The sequence below is a fragment of the Hypanus sabinus genome, chromosome 3 (assembly GCF_030144855.1).
Source record: "Hypanus sabinus isolate sHypSab1 chromosome 3, sHypSab1.hap1, whole genome shotgun sequence".
Lineage (NCBI taxonomy): Eukaryota > Metazoa > Chordata > Chondrichthyes > Myliobatiformes > Dasyatidae > Hypanus > Hypanus sabinus.
In genome coordinates, this window is record NC_082708.1 from 194944601 (window position 1) to 194959756 (window position 15156).

The following is a 15156-nucleotide window of genomic DNA, read 5'->3' on the forward strand; positions in this document are numbered from 1 at the left end:
TCTCAGCCTTCCTTCTCCAAATTCTCTCAGCCTTCCTTCTCTGTTCTTTTCTTTTTCTTGGCTTTTAGTTAGTATTGTTTAGATTAGATTAGTTTTTTTTCTTTTTCCAAATTTTTCTTTTTTGTATATGTCAATCCTTTTTTTCTATGTATACTATATTTGTACTTGAACAATTTTGGGAGGTTTATTACCCTTGCATTAACTGAATATATATTTATATATGTTAACCGTTAACAACGTAACCCAATAATTGTGTAGCAATACTATGTTATATCCACTATTTTGATATTAATAAAAAGATTGGAAAAGAAAGAAAGGAAGTAATCTTGGATGTCCTTCTCTTCAGCCTCTTTCCTAAGTCTGTATACTCACTACGTAGGATCTCTTTCCCTTTTTTGCCTATATCATATGTGCTAATACGCACCACAATCTCCAGATGTTCCCCATCCCCCTTGACAATATCATGCAGTTGCTCCAATACACCTTGGACCCAGGCACCCAGGAGGCAACGCACCATCCTGATGTCTCTTTTTAGGCCACAGATCTTTTTTCTGTCCCCCTAGGTATCGAGTCTATTATAACTACTGCACAGCCTGACTTTACCCTTCCCTATTGAACCTCAGAGACTGCCACTGTGCCACCAGTCTGGCAGTCGCTGATGTGATCTCATGGGTTATTCCCCCCCCCCCACTCATCCTGCAGTATCCAAAGGGGTATACATGTTGCTGAGGGGAATGGCAATAGGGGAGCCTTGCACTGACTTATTAATCTCTTTACCTCTTCTGGTAATCACGCATCTCATGTCCAAAGCTGTTCTCTGGGTGTGACCACCTCTTCAAAAGTCTCGTCTAAAATATCTTCATCCTCCCAAATGATCCTGAATACATCCAGCTCCTTGACCTGGTCAGTCAGGAGCTGAAGTTGGGTGCATAAATGTAGTCATCAGGGAAAACGTCAGGTATCCTGAATTCTCACATCTGACACATCCTGACTACTCAATACCTAAAAATAAAAAGGTTTTCCTCTTCTTAAAGTGTGCGTTTGCCTGTTCATGCCAAAGCCTGCATGATCCATCACTGGCACACTGTGACAATGGCCACTCTGCTTGAGCTTTCCCTTCTTTTATTTGCAGTTGAGGTTGAGCCTCTAACGCTGATAATTTCAACGCTTGTGCAGCCGAAAAAGACTGACCTTGCCCGAATCAGGGCCCTGATTCTGATACATACTCCTCTTGCCTGAGCTGACGGAAAAATTTGTGAAACTTAAGTTTCCTGTAGTCTAACTTAATTTATCTCATCTCTTTATTTGTTAATATATTTGTTCCTCTATCTTCTTTCTGTCTGTAGTAAGCTACCAACAGATTAATGATTTTGATTCTAATTTCTACCCATACTGCCTCATTTGAGGGGCCTTCCAGAATATGCTTTCTCGATGTTCAAGTAATTCCTATTCTCTCAGTGTAATGCTATCTCCTCTTTTATTATTTTGATCTCGCTTGATAATTATATTTGATTGGTTACTTTCATACTCTCTTCGAGCTCTTTCTCTCCCTTGTTATAATTCTTATGCTGTTCTTTTTAGCCCTTACATGTTTATCTTTAAATAGTTCTATAATAATACTTCAAATATTGAAATCCATGAAGATGTATTAACCTATTTTTTTCATTTACTTCTAGACCAAAGCCACTTGCTCATGTGACACGATGCTATGATAGTGATGGTTTTATGCAATCTGCAGACATACAACACGTAGAACAGAGTCCAGAGCGGAACTATCATCACAAACAAACCCGTAATTCAGAAACTAAGTGCATTAAAGATCCCATATCACGAAATTCAGCACTGCGCAGACAGGCTGTTGAAAATTGGCATCGGAGGCCATATCGTAACAGCACAGAGGGAGAAGAAGGTGATGTATCCGATGCAGGATCCAGGACAACGGAATCAGAAGTGGAAGTTTGGGAGCAAGAAAGTAGAAGTTCAACAGAGCCACAGAAATTTGGATCCAATCGTGCTAGGGCTTATCGACTCAGTACTAGTAAGTGTTGCACCATATCCTGGCATGTGAGCAGAACTGGCAAGGGCTCTATTTGTTACCTGTTAACAGACAGACAGACAGACATACTTTATTGATCCCGAGGGAAATTGGGTACGAATGTAAATATTTCCAGTGCTAAAAACCAGAATAGAACTCTCTCCACCAGCATGTTAGAGAGGGTACAGCTTTGACGTGTTACTGTGAAAGAAAAAAATACAACAAATAACATAAGTTAGAAAAGTAAGAAAAGTAGTCGAAGCAGCTGTAACAGGCACATGCGCACTAGGATTGCAGTGTCATAGATAAAGCAATGATACACTACATTAGAACATAAAACATAGAACAGTACAACACAGGAATAGCACTTTTGGTCCACATTGTTGTGTCTAATTAATTAAATCTGTAATTAAATCCCTAACTAAACTAACACCTTCCACCTATGCTTTATCCAAATCACTTGTCACCAAACTCCAGATACTGGAAATCAACAACACCCTTTTCCTTAATATCAGCCAAACTAAAGAGCTGATCATTGACTGCAGGAAGGAGGAGTAGTGCACATAAACATAGAAACATAGAAATCTACAGCACGTTACAGGCCCTTTGACCCACAATGTTTTGCCGACCATGTAACCTACTCTAAAAATAACCTAGAATTTCCCTAGTGCATAGCCGTCTATTTTTCTAACTCCATGTACCTATCCAAGAGTCTGTTAAAACATCCTATTGTATTTGCCTCAACCACCATCACTGGCAGTGCATTCCATGCACCCACCACTCTCTGTGAACAGCTTACCTCTGACATCCTCATTGTACCTACATCCAAACACCTTAAAACTGTGCCCCCTTATGTTAGCCATTTCAGCCTTGTAAAAAAGCCTCAATGTCTCTCATCACTTTCTACACCTCTATCAGGTCACCTCTCATCCTCTGTTGCTCCAAGGAGAGAAAGCCAAGTGCATTGAACCTATTCTCATAAGGCATGCTCTCCAATCCAGGTAACATCCTTGTAAATCATCTCTGTATTCTTTTCTATAGTATCCACATTCTTCCTATAGTGAGGTGACTAGAACCAAACACAGTACTCCATGGAGTCTAACAAAGGTCTTATATGGCTGTAACATTACCTCACAGCTCTTGAACTCAGTCCCAAAGTTGATGAAGTCCAAAACACCCTATGCCTTCTTAACAACACTCTCAACCTGCACAGCAGCTTTGAGTGTTGTATGGACACGGACCCCAATACCTTGCTGATCCTCCACACTTCCAAGAGTCTTACCATTCATGTTATACTCTGACTTCAAATTTGACCTACCGAAATAAGACCATAGACGCAAGATATAGGAGCAGAAGTAGGCCATTTGGCCCATCAAGTCTGCTCCACCATTCAATCATGGGCTGACCCAATACTTCCAGTGATCCCCACTCCCCTGCCTTCTCCCCATACCCTTTGATGCCCTGGCTAATCAAAAACCTATCTATCTCTGCCTTAAATGAACCCAATGACTTGGCCTCCACATCTGCTCATGGCAACAGATTCCACAGATTTACCACCCTCTGACTGAAGTAATTTCTCTGCATCTCTGTTCTAAATGGACGTCCTTCAATCCTGAAGTTGTGCCCTCCTAGACACCCCTACCATGCGAAATAACTTTGCTATATCTATGGGGGTGATTGATAAATTCGTGGCCCAAGGTCGAAGGAGTCAATTTTAGAAAACCTAGCACATTTATTTTTCAACAAAGTCCCCTCCTACATTTACTCACTTAGTCCAGTGGTCATGGAGCATACGGGTCTTGAACCTGCAGAAAGTGTCCACAGCATGGGTGATTGATAAGTTTGTGGCCTAAGGTGGAAAGAGATGAGTTATACAGCTGTCATTACATGCACACACAGGTCAACTCTTTCAGTGGTTATGCAGAAAGTTTGAAGTTAATAACTCATCGGGGGTGATTGATAAGTTCGTGGCCTAGGGTAGATGGAGATGAGATGTTAACTTCACACTTTCTGCATAATCAAAGTGCATTGCATGTAACAAGAGCTGTATAACTCATCTCCTTCTACCTTAGGCCACAAACTTATCAATCACCCACTCTGTGGACACTTTCTGGAGATCCAAGATCCACATGCTCCATGACCGCTGGACTAAATGTGTAAATGTAGGAGGGGACTACATTGAAAAATAAATGTGCTAGATTTTCTAAAATTGACTCCTTCTACCTTACGCCATGAACCTACCAATCACCCCTCGTAATCTGTTCAGGCCTTTTAACATTCGGAATGTTTCTATGAGATTTCCCCCTCATTCTCCTGAATTCCAAGGAATATAGCCCAAGAGCTGCCAGATATTCCTCATACGGTAAATCTTTCATTCCTGGAATCATTCTTGTGAATGTTCTCTGAACCCTTTCCAATGTTAATATATCCTTTCTAAAATAAGGAGTCCAAAACTGCACACAATACTCCCAAGTGTGGTCTCACGAGTGCCTTATAGAGCCTCAACATCACATCCCTGCTCTTGTATTCTATAGCTCTAGAAATGAATGCCAACAATGCATTTGCCTTCTTCACAACCAATTCAACCTGGAGGTTACCCTCTGGGTTATAACCCAAGTCCCTTTGCATCTCTGCGTTTTGAATTATCTCCCCATCTAAATAATAGTCTTCCCATTTATTTCTTCTAGTAAAGTGCATGACTATATACTTTACAGCATTATATTTCACTGGCCACTTCTTTTCCCATTTCCCTAAACTATCTAATTCTCTCTGCAGGCTCGCTGTTTCCTCAACACTACCTGTTCCTCCACCTATCTTGTATCATCAGCAACTTAGACATAAATCCATTAATCCCGTAGGCCAAATCATTGACAGACACCATAAAAAGAAGTGGTCCCAATAGCAGCCCCAGTGGACCTCCACTGGTAACCAGCAGCCAGCCAGAATAGGATCCCTTTATTCCCACTCTCTGTTTTCTGCCAATCAGCCAATACTCCATCCATGTTAGTAAGTTTCTGTAATTCCATTGGCTCTTATCTTGCTAAACAGCCTCATGTGCAGCACCTTGTCAAAGGCTTTCTCAAAAACCATTTCTCACTTATCTGGGTTGAACTCCATCTGCCACTTCTCAGCCCAGGTCTGCACCCTATTGATCTCACTTGGTGTTGAGAGAGTTGAGAGCTTCGAGTTCCCAGGAGTGAATAGCATCAGTACCTGGCCAGTTCCAACCACATAAAAACCATAGCCAAGATAGTTCACCAATGATTCTACTTCCTCAGGAGGTACCTCAGAAAGCATCCTATCTGGAGATCAGCTTGGTGTGGCATAAACACAAGAGAATCTGAAGATTGTGGAAATTAAAATTAACACACACAAAATTCTGCAAGTCTCTATAGATACTGCTTGACAAAGAAAAAAACATAGAAAACCTACAGCACAATACAGGCTTCAGCCACAAAGCTGTACCGATCATGTCCTTACGATAGAAATTACCTAGGGTTACCCATAGCCCTCTATTTTTCTAAGCTCCATGTACCTATACAGGAATCTCTCAAAAGACCCTATTGTATCTACCTCCACACCGTCACTGGCAGCCCATTCCACACTTTCATCACTCTCTGTGTAAAAAAAATTACCCCTGACATCTCTGTACCTATTCCCCAGCACCGTAAACATGTGTCCTCTTGTGGCAGTGATTTCAGCTCTGGGAAAAAGCCTCCGACTATCCACACGATCACTGCCTCTCATCATCTTATACAGATCACCTCTCATCCTCCGTCGCTTCAAGAAGAAAAGGCCAGGTTCACTCAACCTATTCTCATAAGGCATACTCCCCAATCCAGGCAACATCCTTGTAAATCTCCTCTGCACAGTTTCTATGGTTTCCACATCCTTCCTACAGTGAGGCAACCAGAACTGAGCACAGTACTCCAAGTGGGATCTGACCAGGGTACGATACAACTGTAACATTACCTCTCGGTTCCTAAACTCAATCCCACGATTGATGAAGGCCAATGCACCATATGCCTTCGTAACCACAGAGTCAACCTGCGCAGCAGCTTTGATTGTCCTACAGTCTCGTACCCCAGGATCCCTCTGATCCTCATCACTGCCAGGAGTCTTACCATTGTTTCTATATTCTGCCGTCATATTTTACTGACCAAAGTGAACCACCTCACACTAATTTGGGTTGAATGCCATCTGCCACTTCTCAGCCCGGTTTTGCAACCTATTGATGTCTTGCTGTGACCTGACAACCCTCTACACTATCCACAACACCCCCAACCTTTGTGTCATCAGCAAATTTACTAATCCATCCCTCCACTTCCTCATCCAGGTCATTTATAAAAATTACGAAGAGAAAGGGTCCCAGACAGATCCCTGAAGCACACCACTGGTCACCGAACTCTATGCAGAATATGACCCGTCTGCAACCACTCTTTGCCTTATGTGGGCAAGCCAGTTCTGGATCCACAAAGCAAGGTCAGCTTGGATCCCATGCCTCCTTACTTTCTCAATAAGCCTTGCATGGGGTACCTTATCAAATGCCTTGCTGAAATCCATGTACACTACATCTATTGCTCTACCTTCATCAATATGTTTAGTCACATCCTCAAAAAGTTCAATCAGGCTCGTCAGGCACAACCTGCCTTTGACAAAGCCATGCTGACTATTCCTAATCCTATTATACCACACAAAATGTTTATAAATCCTGCCTCTCAGGATCTTCTCCATCAACTTACCAACCATTGAAGTAAGACTCACTGATCTATAATTTCCTGGGCTATCTTTACTCCCTTTCTTGAATACAGGTGGTCCCTGTTTCTCAAACGTTCGCTTTACGACGCTCACTGTTACGAAAGACCTACATTAGTACCTGTTTTTACTAACCAAAGATGATTTTTGCTTTTACGAAAAAAAGACGCCCACTTTATATGTGTGTTTACACCGAGAAAAACTACCATGACCGTGAAACCTTGTGTGGGCAGTTGTGTGTGCATGCATGTACATGCATATGTATGTACATATGCATGTACGTGCGTAGGCATGTACGTGCCGATTTTGTTTTTCTCCAAATTGATTTTAGCTCGCTGTCTTCCCGATTTTGATAAGTGAAACTACACCATACTTACAATATTTCTATTTTATATGGGCTGTATATTTATCATATCATTCCTTCTTTTACTATATGTTAGTGTTATTTTAGGTTTTATGTGTTATTTGGTTTGATTTGGTAGGTTATTTTTTGGGTCTGGGAATGCTCAAAAAGTTTTCCCATAATGATAATTGCTTCTTCGCTTTACGACATTTTGGCAGTTTCATAGGAACGCTCTACCTTCGGATAGCGGGGGAAACCTGTAATGGAACATCATCCACAACCCTCCAATCCTCTGGAACCTCTCCGGTCCCCATGGATGATCCAAAGCTCATAATAGAGGCTCAGCAATCTCTTCCCTCACTTCCCACAGTAGTCAGGGATACATCTCATCTGGTCCCGATGACTTTATCCAACTTGATGCTTTCCAAAAGCTCCAGAACATCCTCTTTCTTAATATCTATATACACAAGCTATTGAGTCTGCTGTAAGTCATCCCTACCATCACCAAGATCCGTTTCCAAAGTGAATTCTGAAGGAAAGTATTCATTAAGTACCTCTGCTATTTCCTCTGGTACCTTACACACTTTTCCACTGTTACACTTGATTAGTCCTATTCTCTCACGTCTTAACCTCTTGCACTTCACATACTTGTAGAATACCTTGGTGTTTTTCTTAAACCTGTTTGCCAAGGTCTTCTCATGGCCCCTTCTGGCTCTCTTGAGCTCCTTCCTGTTGGCTTTATAGCTTCTCGATCTCTATCATGATCTAGTTTTGTGAACCTTCCATAAGCTTTTATTTTTTTCTTGACTAGACTTACAACAGCCTTTGTGCACCACAGTTCCTGTACCCTACCATCCTTTCCCAGTCTCATTGGAATGTACCTATGCAGAACTCCACGGAAATATTCCCTGAACATTTGCCACATTCCTGCCATATATTTCCCTGAGTACATCTGTTCCCAATTTATGTTTCCAAGTTCCTACCTGATAGCTTCATATTTCCTCTTACTCAAATTAAACGCTTTCCTAACTTGTCTGTTCGTATCCCTCTCAAATGCTATGGTAAAGGAGATAGAATTGTGATCACTATCTCCAAAATGTTCTCCCCCTGAGAGATCTGACACCTGACCAGATTCATTTCCCAATACCAAATCAAGTACAGTCTTCCTCTTTTAGGTTTATCTACATATTGTGTCAAGAAACCTTCCTGAACACACCTAACAAACTCTACCCCATCTAAACCCCTTACTCTAGGGAGATGCCGATCAATTTGATTCAATAGATTCGAAGCAAGAATGGTGAGTGGAATGGCTAAGGATTTCCAGAGCGAAGGCATTTTACTACTTGGGGTAAAGAGAGACAAGACTGCGTAGGTGCGTGACGTCAGCCAGTAGAGCAGGAAAAGTTTAAAAAGAAGACCGCCATATCCAGCGGGCAGCGAAGTGAGAGGGTGGCAGAGTGGCTTTGATTCAAATGGCTTAGGCAGTAACTGGATGAAGCGAGGTAGGTTTACCTGTGTTAATTGCAGAAAGGAAGTATGTGTGTGAGGCGGGTGTTCTGTGCTCCGTGTCATAGAAACATAGAGAATAGGTGCAGGAGTAGGCCATTCAGCCCTTTGAGCCTGTACCATCATTCAGTATGATTGTGGCTGATCATCCAACTCAGAACCCTGTAACTGTTTTCTCTCCATACCCCCTGATCCCTTTAGTCACAAGGGCCATATCTAACTCCCTCTTAAATATAGCCAATGAACAGGCCTCAACTGTTTCCTGTGGCAGAGAATTCCACAGATTCACCACTCTCTGTGTGAAGAAGTTTTTCCTCATCTCGATCCTAAAAGGCTTCCCCTTTATCCTTAAACTGTGATCCCTCATTCTGGACTCCCCCAACATCGGAAACAATCTTCCTGCATCTAGCCTGTCCAATCCCTTTAGAATTTTATACGTTTCAATAAGATCCCCCCTCAATCTTCTGAGTTCCAGCGAGTATAAGCCTAGTCGATCCAGTCTTCATATGAAAGTCCTGCCATCCCAGGAATCAATCTGGTGAACCTTCTCTGTACTCCCTCTATGGCAAGAATGTCTTTCCTCAGATTAGGGGACCAAAACTGCACACAATACTCCAGCTGTGGTCTTACCAAGGCCTTGTACAACTGCAGTAGAACCTCCTTGCTCCTATACTCAAATCCTCTTGCTATGAATGCCAACATACCATACCTCTTGCTATGAATGCCAACATGCCTTTTTCACCGCCTGCTGTACCTGCATGCCCACTTTCAATGACTTGTGTACAATGACACCCCGGTCTCGTTGCACTTCCCCTTTTCCTAATTGGCCACCATTTGGATAATAATCTGTTTTCCTGTTCTTGCAACCAAAGTGGATAACCTCACATTTATCCACATTAAATTGCAGCTGCCATGAATTTACCCACTCACCTAACCTATCCAAGTCACCCTGCATCCTCTTAGCATCCTCCTCACAGCTAACACCGCCGCCCAGCTTTGTGTCATCCGCAAACTTGGAGATGTTGCGTTTAATTCCCTCATCTAAATCATTACTATATATTGTAAACAACTGAGGTCCCAGCACTGATCCCTGCGGTACCCCACTAGTCACCGCCTGCCATTCTGAAAAGGACCCGTTTATTCCCACTCTTTGCTTCCTGTTTGCCAACCAATTCTCTATCCATATCAATACCATACCCCCAATACCATGTGTTTTAAGTTTGCACACTAATCTCCTGTGTGGGACCTTGTCAAAATCCTTTTGAAAATCCAAATATACCACATCCACTGGATCTCCCCAATCCACTCTACTAGATACATCCTCAAAAAATTCTAAGATTCGTCAGACATGATTTTCCTTTCACAAATCCATGCTGACTTTGTCCGATGATTTCACCTCTTTCCAAATGTGCTGTTATCTCATCTTTGATAACCAACTCTAGCATTTTCCCACACCACCGATGTCAGGCTAACCAGTCTATAATTCCCCGGTTTCTCTCTCCCTCCTTTTTTAAAAAGTGGGGTTACATTAGCCACCTCCAATCCTCAGGAACTAATCCAGAATCTAAGGAGTTTTGAAAAATTATCACTAATGCATCCACTATTTCTTGGGCTACTTCCTTAAACACTCTGGGATGCAGACCACTTGGCCCTGGGGATTTATCTGCCTTTAATCCTTTCAATTTACCTAACACCACTTCCCTACTAACATGTATTTCCTTCAGTTCCTCCATCTCACTGGACCCTTGGTCCCCTACTATTTCTGGAAGATTATTTATGTCCTCCTTAGTGAAGACAGAACCAAAATAGTTATTCAATTGGTCTGCTATGTCCTTGTTCCGCATGATCAATTCACTGTTTTCTGACTGTGAGGGACCTACATTTGTCTTAACCAATCTTTTTCTTTTCACATATCTATAAAAGCTTTTGCAGTCAGTTTTTATGTTCCCTGCCAGCTTTCCCTCATAATCTTTTCTCCCTTTCCTAATTAAGCCCTTTGTCCTCCTCTGCTGGACTCTGAATTTCTCCCAGTCCTCAGGTGTGCTGCTTTTTCTGGCTAATTTGTATGTTTCTTCCTTGGAATTGATACTATCCCTAATTTCCCTTGTCAGCCATGGGTGCACTACCTTCCCTGGTTTATTCTTTTGCCAAACTGGGATGAACACTTGTTGTAGTTCATCCATGTGATCTTTAAATGCTTGCCTTTGCATATCCACCGTCAACCCTTTTAAGTATCATTTGCCAGTCTATCTTAGCTAATTCATGTGTCATACCTTCAAAGTTACCCTTCTTTAAGTTCAGAACCTTTGTTTCTGAATTAACTATGTCACTCTCCATCTTAATGAAGAATTCCACCATATTATGGTCACTTACCCAAGGGGCCTCGCACGACAAGATTGCTAACTAACCCTTCCTCATTGCTCAATACCCAATCTAGAATGGCCTGCTCTCTTGTTGGTTCAGAAAACCATCCCACATACATTCCAAGAAATCCTCTTCCTCAGCACCTTTACCAATTTGGTTCACCCAATCTATATGTAGATTGAAGTCACTCATTATAACCAATGTTCCCTTATTGCACGCATTTCTAATTTCCTGTTTAATGCCATCCCCACCCTCACTACTACTGTTAGGTGGCCTGTACACAACTCTCACCAGCGTTTTCTGCCCCTTACTGTTATGCAGCTCTACCCATATTGATTCCACCTCCTCCAGGCTAATGCCCTTCCTTTCTATTGCGTTAATCTCCTCTCTAACCAGCAACGCTACCCCACCTCCTTTTCTTTCCTGGCTATCCCTCCTGAATATTGAATATCCCTGGATGTTGAGCTCCCATCCTTGGTCACCCTGGAGCCATGTCCCTGAGATCCCAACTATATCATATTCATTAATAACTATCTTCACATTCAATTCATCCACTTTGTTATGAATGCCTCTCGCATTGACACACAAAATCTTCAGGCTTGTTTTTACAACACTCTTAGCCCTTATACAATTATGTTGAAAAGTGGTCCTTTTTGATTTTTGCCTTGGATTTGCCTGCCTGCCACTTTTACTTTTCACCTTACTACTTTTTGCTTCTACCCTCATTTTACACCTCTCTGTCTCTCTGCACTTGTTCCCACCCCCCTGCCACATTAGTTTAATTCCTCCTGAACAACAGCAGCAAATGCTCCCCCTAGGACATTGGTTCCAGTCCAGCCCAGGTGCAGACTGTCCTGTTTGTACCTGTCCCACCTCCCCCAAAACTGGTTCCAATGCCCCAGAAATTTGAATCCCTCCCCCTTGCACCATTTTTCAAGCCATGTATTCATCTGAAATATCCTCCTATTTCTACTCTGACTAGCACGTGGCACTGGTAGTAATCCAGAGATTATTACCTTTGTGGTCCTACTTTTTAGTTTATCTCCTAACTCCCTAAATTCACCTTGTAGGACCTCATCCCATTTTTTTACCTATATCGTTGGTACCTCTGTGCACCACTGGCTGTTCACCCTTTCACTCCAGAATGTCCTGCAGCTGCTCAGAGACATCCTTGACCCTTGCACCAGGGAGGCAACATAACATCCTGGAGTCTCATTTGCGGCTGCAGAACAGCCTATCTATTCCCCTTACAATTGAATCCCCTATCACTATAGCTCTCCCACTCCTTTTCCTTCCCTCCTGTGCCGCAGAGCCACCCATGGTACCATGAACTCGGCTGCTGCTGCCTTCCCCTGGTGAGACATCTCCCCCAACAGGATTCAAAACAGTATATCTGTTTAGGAGGGAGATGACTTCAGGGGATTCCTGCACTACCTGCCTACTGCTACGCTGTCTAGTGGCCACCCCTTCCCTTTCTGCCTGTGTAGCCTTTACCTGCGGTGTGGCCAACTCACTAAACGTGCTATTCACGAGTTTCTCAGCATCGCGGATGCTCCAGTATGAATCCAATCGCAGCTCCAGCCGCTCAATGCGGTCTGCCAGAAGCTGCAGCTGGACACATTTCCTGCACACATAGTCGTCAGGGACACTGGAAGTATCCCTGATTTCCCACATGCTGCAGGATGAACAAACCACAGGGCCAATCTCAGCTGACATGACCTACCCAATACGTTGCCTCAACTTTTGAAATGTTCTCCTTTTAAAGGAACTTACCTGGCCTTACCTCACTTGGAGTGAAGCTTGTCCTCAGCCTCTGCTCGTCGAAGCCTCTCGAGACAAAGCCTTCCTACTCTGTCTCCCTCTACTCCGTTGCCCACTACAATGTCGCCTGCTCCGTCTAACTGCTCTTTTTAAATACTCCCGCTGCCTCACAGTCCGACTACACGCGCTTGCGCAGTCATGCCCCCGTTAAACTGCCAAAGAAAATGACCAACTTCCACAAACTGCTCTCTTTAAATACTCCAGCTGCCTCACAGTCCGACTGAAACGTGCTTGCGCAGTTGTGCCCCCGTTAAACTGCCGAAGAAACTGTGTCAGATGTGGGAAGTCCTGGAGTCTCCCAGCCTCCCAGCCAGCCATATCTGCACCTGGTCTGTCGAACTGCAGCTCCAAAGGAATTGCAATAGGGAACTGTAGTTGCAGCTTGATGACCTTCATCTGGTCAGAGAGAGCGAGGAGGTGATAGAAAGGAGTTATATGCAGGTGGTCACACCGGGGGCACGGGAGACTGACAAGTGGGTAACAGTCAGGAGAGGGAAGGGGATGAGTCAGGTGCTAGTGAGTACCACTGTGGCTGTTCCCCTGAACAATAAGTACTCCTGTTTGAGTACTGTGGGTGGGGGGCGGAAAACAGCCGACCTGGAGGAAGCAACAGTGGCTGTACCTCTGGCACAGCATCTGGCCCTGTGGCTTAGAAGTGTAGGGAAGGGAAGCGGAAGGCAGTAGTGATAGGGGAGTCTATAGTTAGAGGGTCAGACAGGCGATTCTGTGGAAATAGGAAAGAAAGTTGGATGGTGGTTTACCCTCCAAGTGCCAGGGATGTTTCAGATAATGTCCACGATATCCTGCAGTGGGAGGGAGAACAGCTAGAGGTCATGGTACATATTGGTACCAATGACATAGGTAGGAAAAGGGAAGTGAGACTACAGGGAGTTAAGAAAGAAGTTGAGAAGCAGGACCGCAAAGGTAGTTATCTTGGGATTACTGCCTGTGCCATGCAACAGTGAGTATAGGAATAGAATGAGGTGGAGGAGAAATGAGTGGCTGAGTGATTGGGGCAGGGGGCAGGGATTCAGATTTCTGGATCATTGGGACCTCTTTTGAGGCAGGTGTGACCTGTACAAATAGGACAGGTTGAACTTGAATCCCAGGGGGACCATTACCCTTGCGGGGAGGTTTGCTAAGGCTCCTGGGGAGAGTTTAAATTAGAGTTGTTTGGGGGGGGGCTGGGAACTGAACTGAAGAGACTGGGGAAGAGGCGGTTGGCTCACAAATAGAGAAAGCTTGGAGACAGTGCGAGAGGGAGGATAGGCAGGTGATAGAGAAGGGATGCGCTCAGACTGACGGTTTGAGATGTCTCTATTTTGATGCAAGGAGTGTTGTGAACAAAGCAGATGAGCTGAGAGTGTGGATCAGTACTTGGAGATATGATGTGGTGGCCGTTACAGAGACTTGAATGGCTCAGGGGTAGGAATGGTTACTTCAAGTGCTGGGTTTTAGATGTTTCAGAAAGGACAGGGAGGGAGGCAAAAGAGGTGGCGACGTGGCACTGTTGATCAGAGCTAGTGTCACAGCAGCAGAAAAGGTGGGCATCATGGAGGGATTGTCTATGGAGTCTCTGTGGGTGGAGTTTAGGAACAGGAAGGGGTCAATAACTTTACTGGGTGTTTTTTATAGGCCGCCCTATAGTAACAGGGATATCGAGGAGTAGATGGGGAAACAAATCCTGGAAACGTGTAATAATAAGAGTTGTCCTGGTGGGAGATCTTAATTTCCCAAATATCTATTGGATTCTCCCTAAAGCAAGAGGTTTAGTTGGGGTTGAGTTTGTTAGGTGTGATCAGGAAGGTTTCTTGACACAATATGTAGATAAGCCTACAAGAGAGGCTGTACTTGATTTGGTATTGGGAAATGAACCTGGTCAGGTGTCAGATCTCTCAATGGGAGAGTGTTTTGGAGATAGTGATCATAATTCTATCTCCTTTACAATAGCATTGGAGAGAGATAGGAACAGACAAGTTAAAAAAATGTTTAATTGGAGTAAGGGGAATTATGAGGCTATCAGGCAGGAACTTGGAAGCTTAATTAGGAACAGATGTTCTCAGGGAAAGGTACGGAAGAAATGTGGCAAATGTTCAGGGGATGTTTGTGTGGAGTTCTGCATAGGTACATTCTAATGAGACAGGGAAGTTATGGTAGGGTACAGGAACCATGGTGTACAAAATCAGTAGTAAATCTAGTCAAGAAGAAAAGAAAAGCTTACGAAAGGTCCAGCAAGCTAGGTAATGTTAGAGATATAGAAGATTATAAGGCTAACAGGAAGGAGCTGCAGAAGGAAATTAGGAGAGCCAGAAGAGGCCATGAGATGGCCTTG

At 43.5% G+C, this 15156-nt stretch overlaps 1 protein-coding gene across 4 annotated transcripts in view; it reads left to right on the forward strand.

The window, feature by feature from the left end:
- Positions 1-15156, forward strand: part of fbxo41 (F-box protein 41) — a 519821-nt gene that overhangs the window by 187085 nt on the left and 317580 nt on the right. For all 4 annotated transcript variants that reach the window (XM_059965939.1, XM_059965936.1, XM_059965938.1 and 1 more), the window contains exon 5: positions 1677-2038. In XM_059965939.1, the coding sequence (XP_059821922.1) occupies positions 1677-2038 (362 nt within the window). The remainder of the gene's footprint in view (positions 1-1676; positions 2039-15156) is intronic.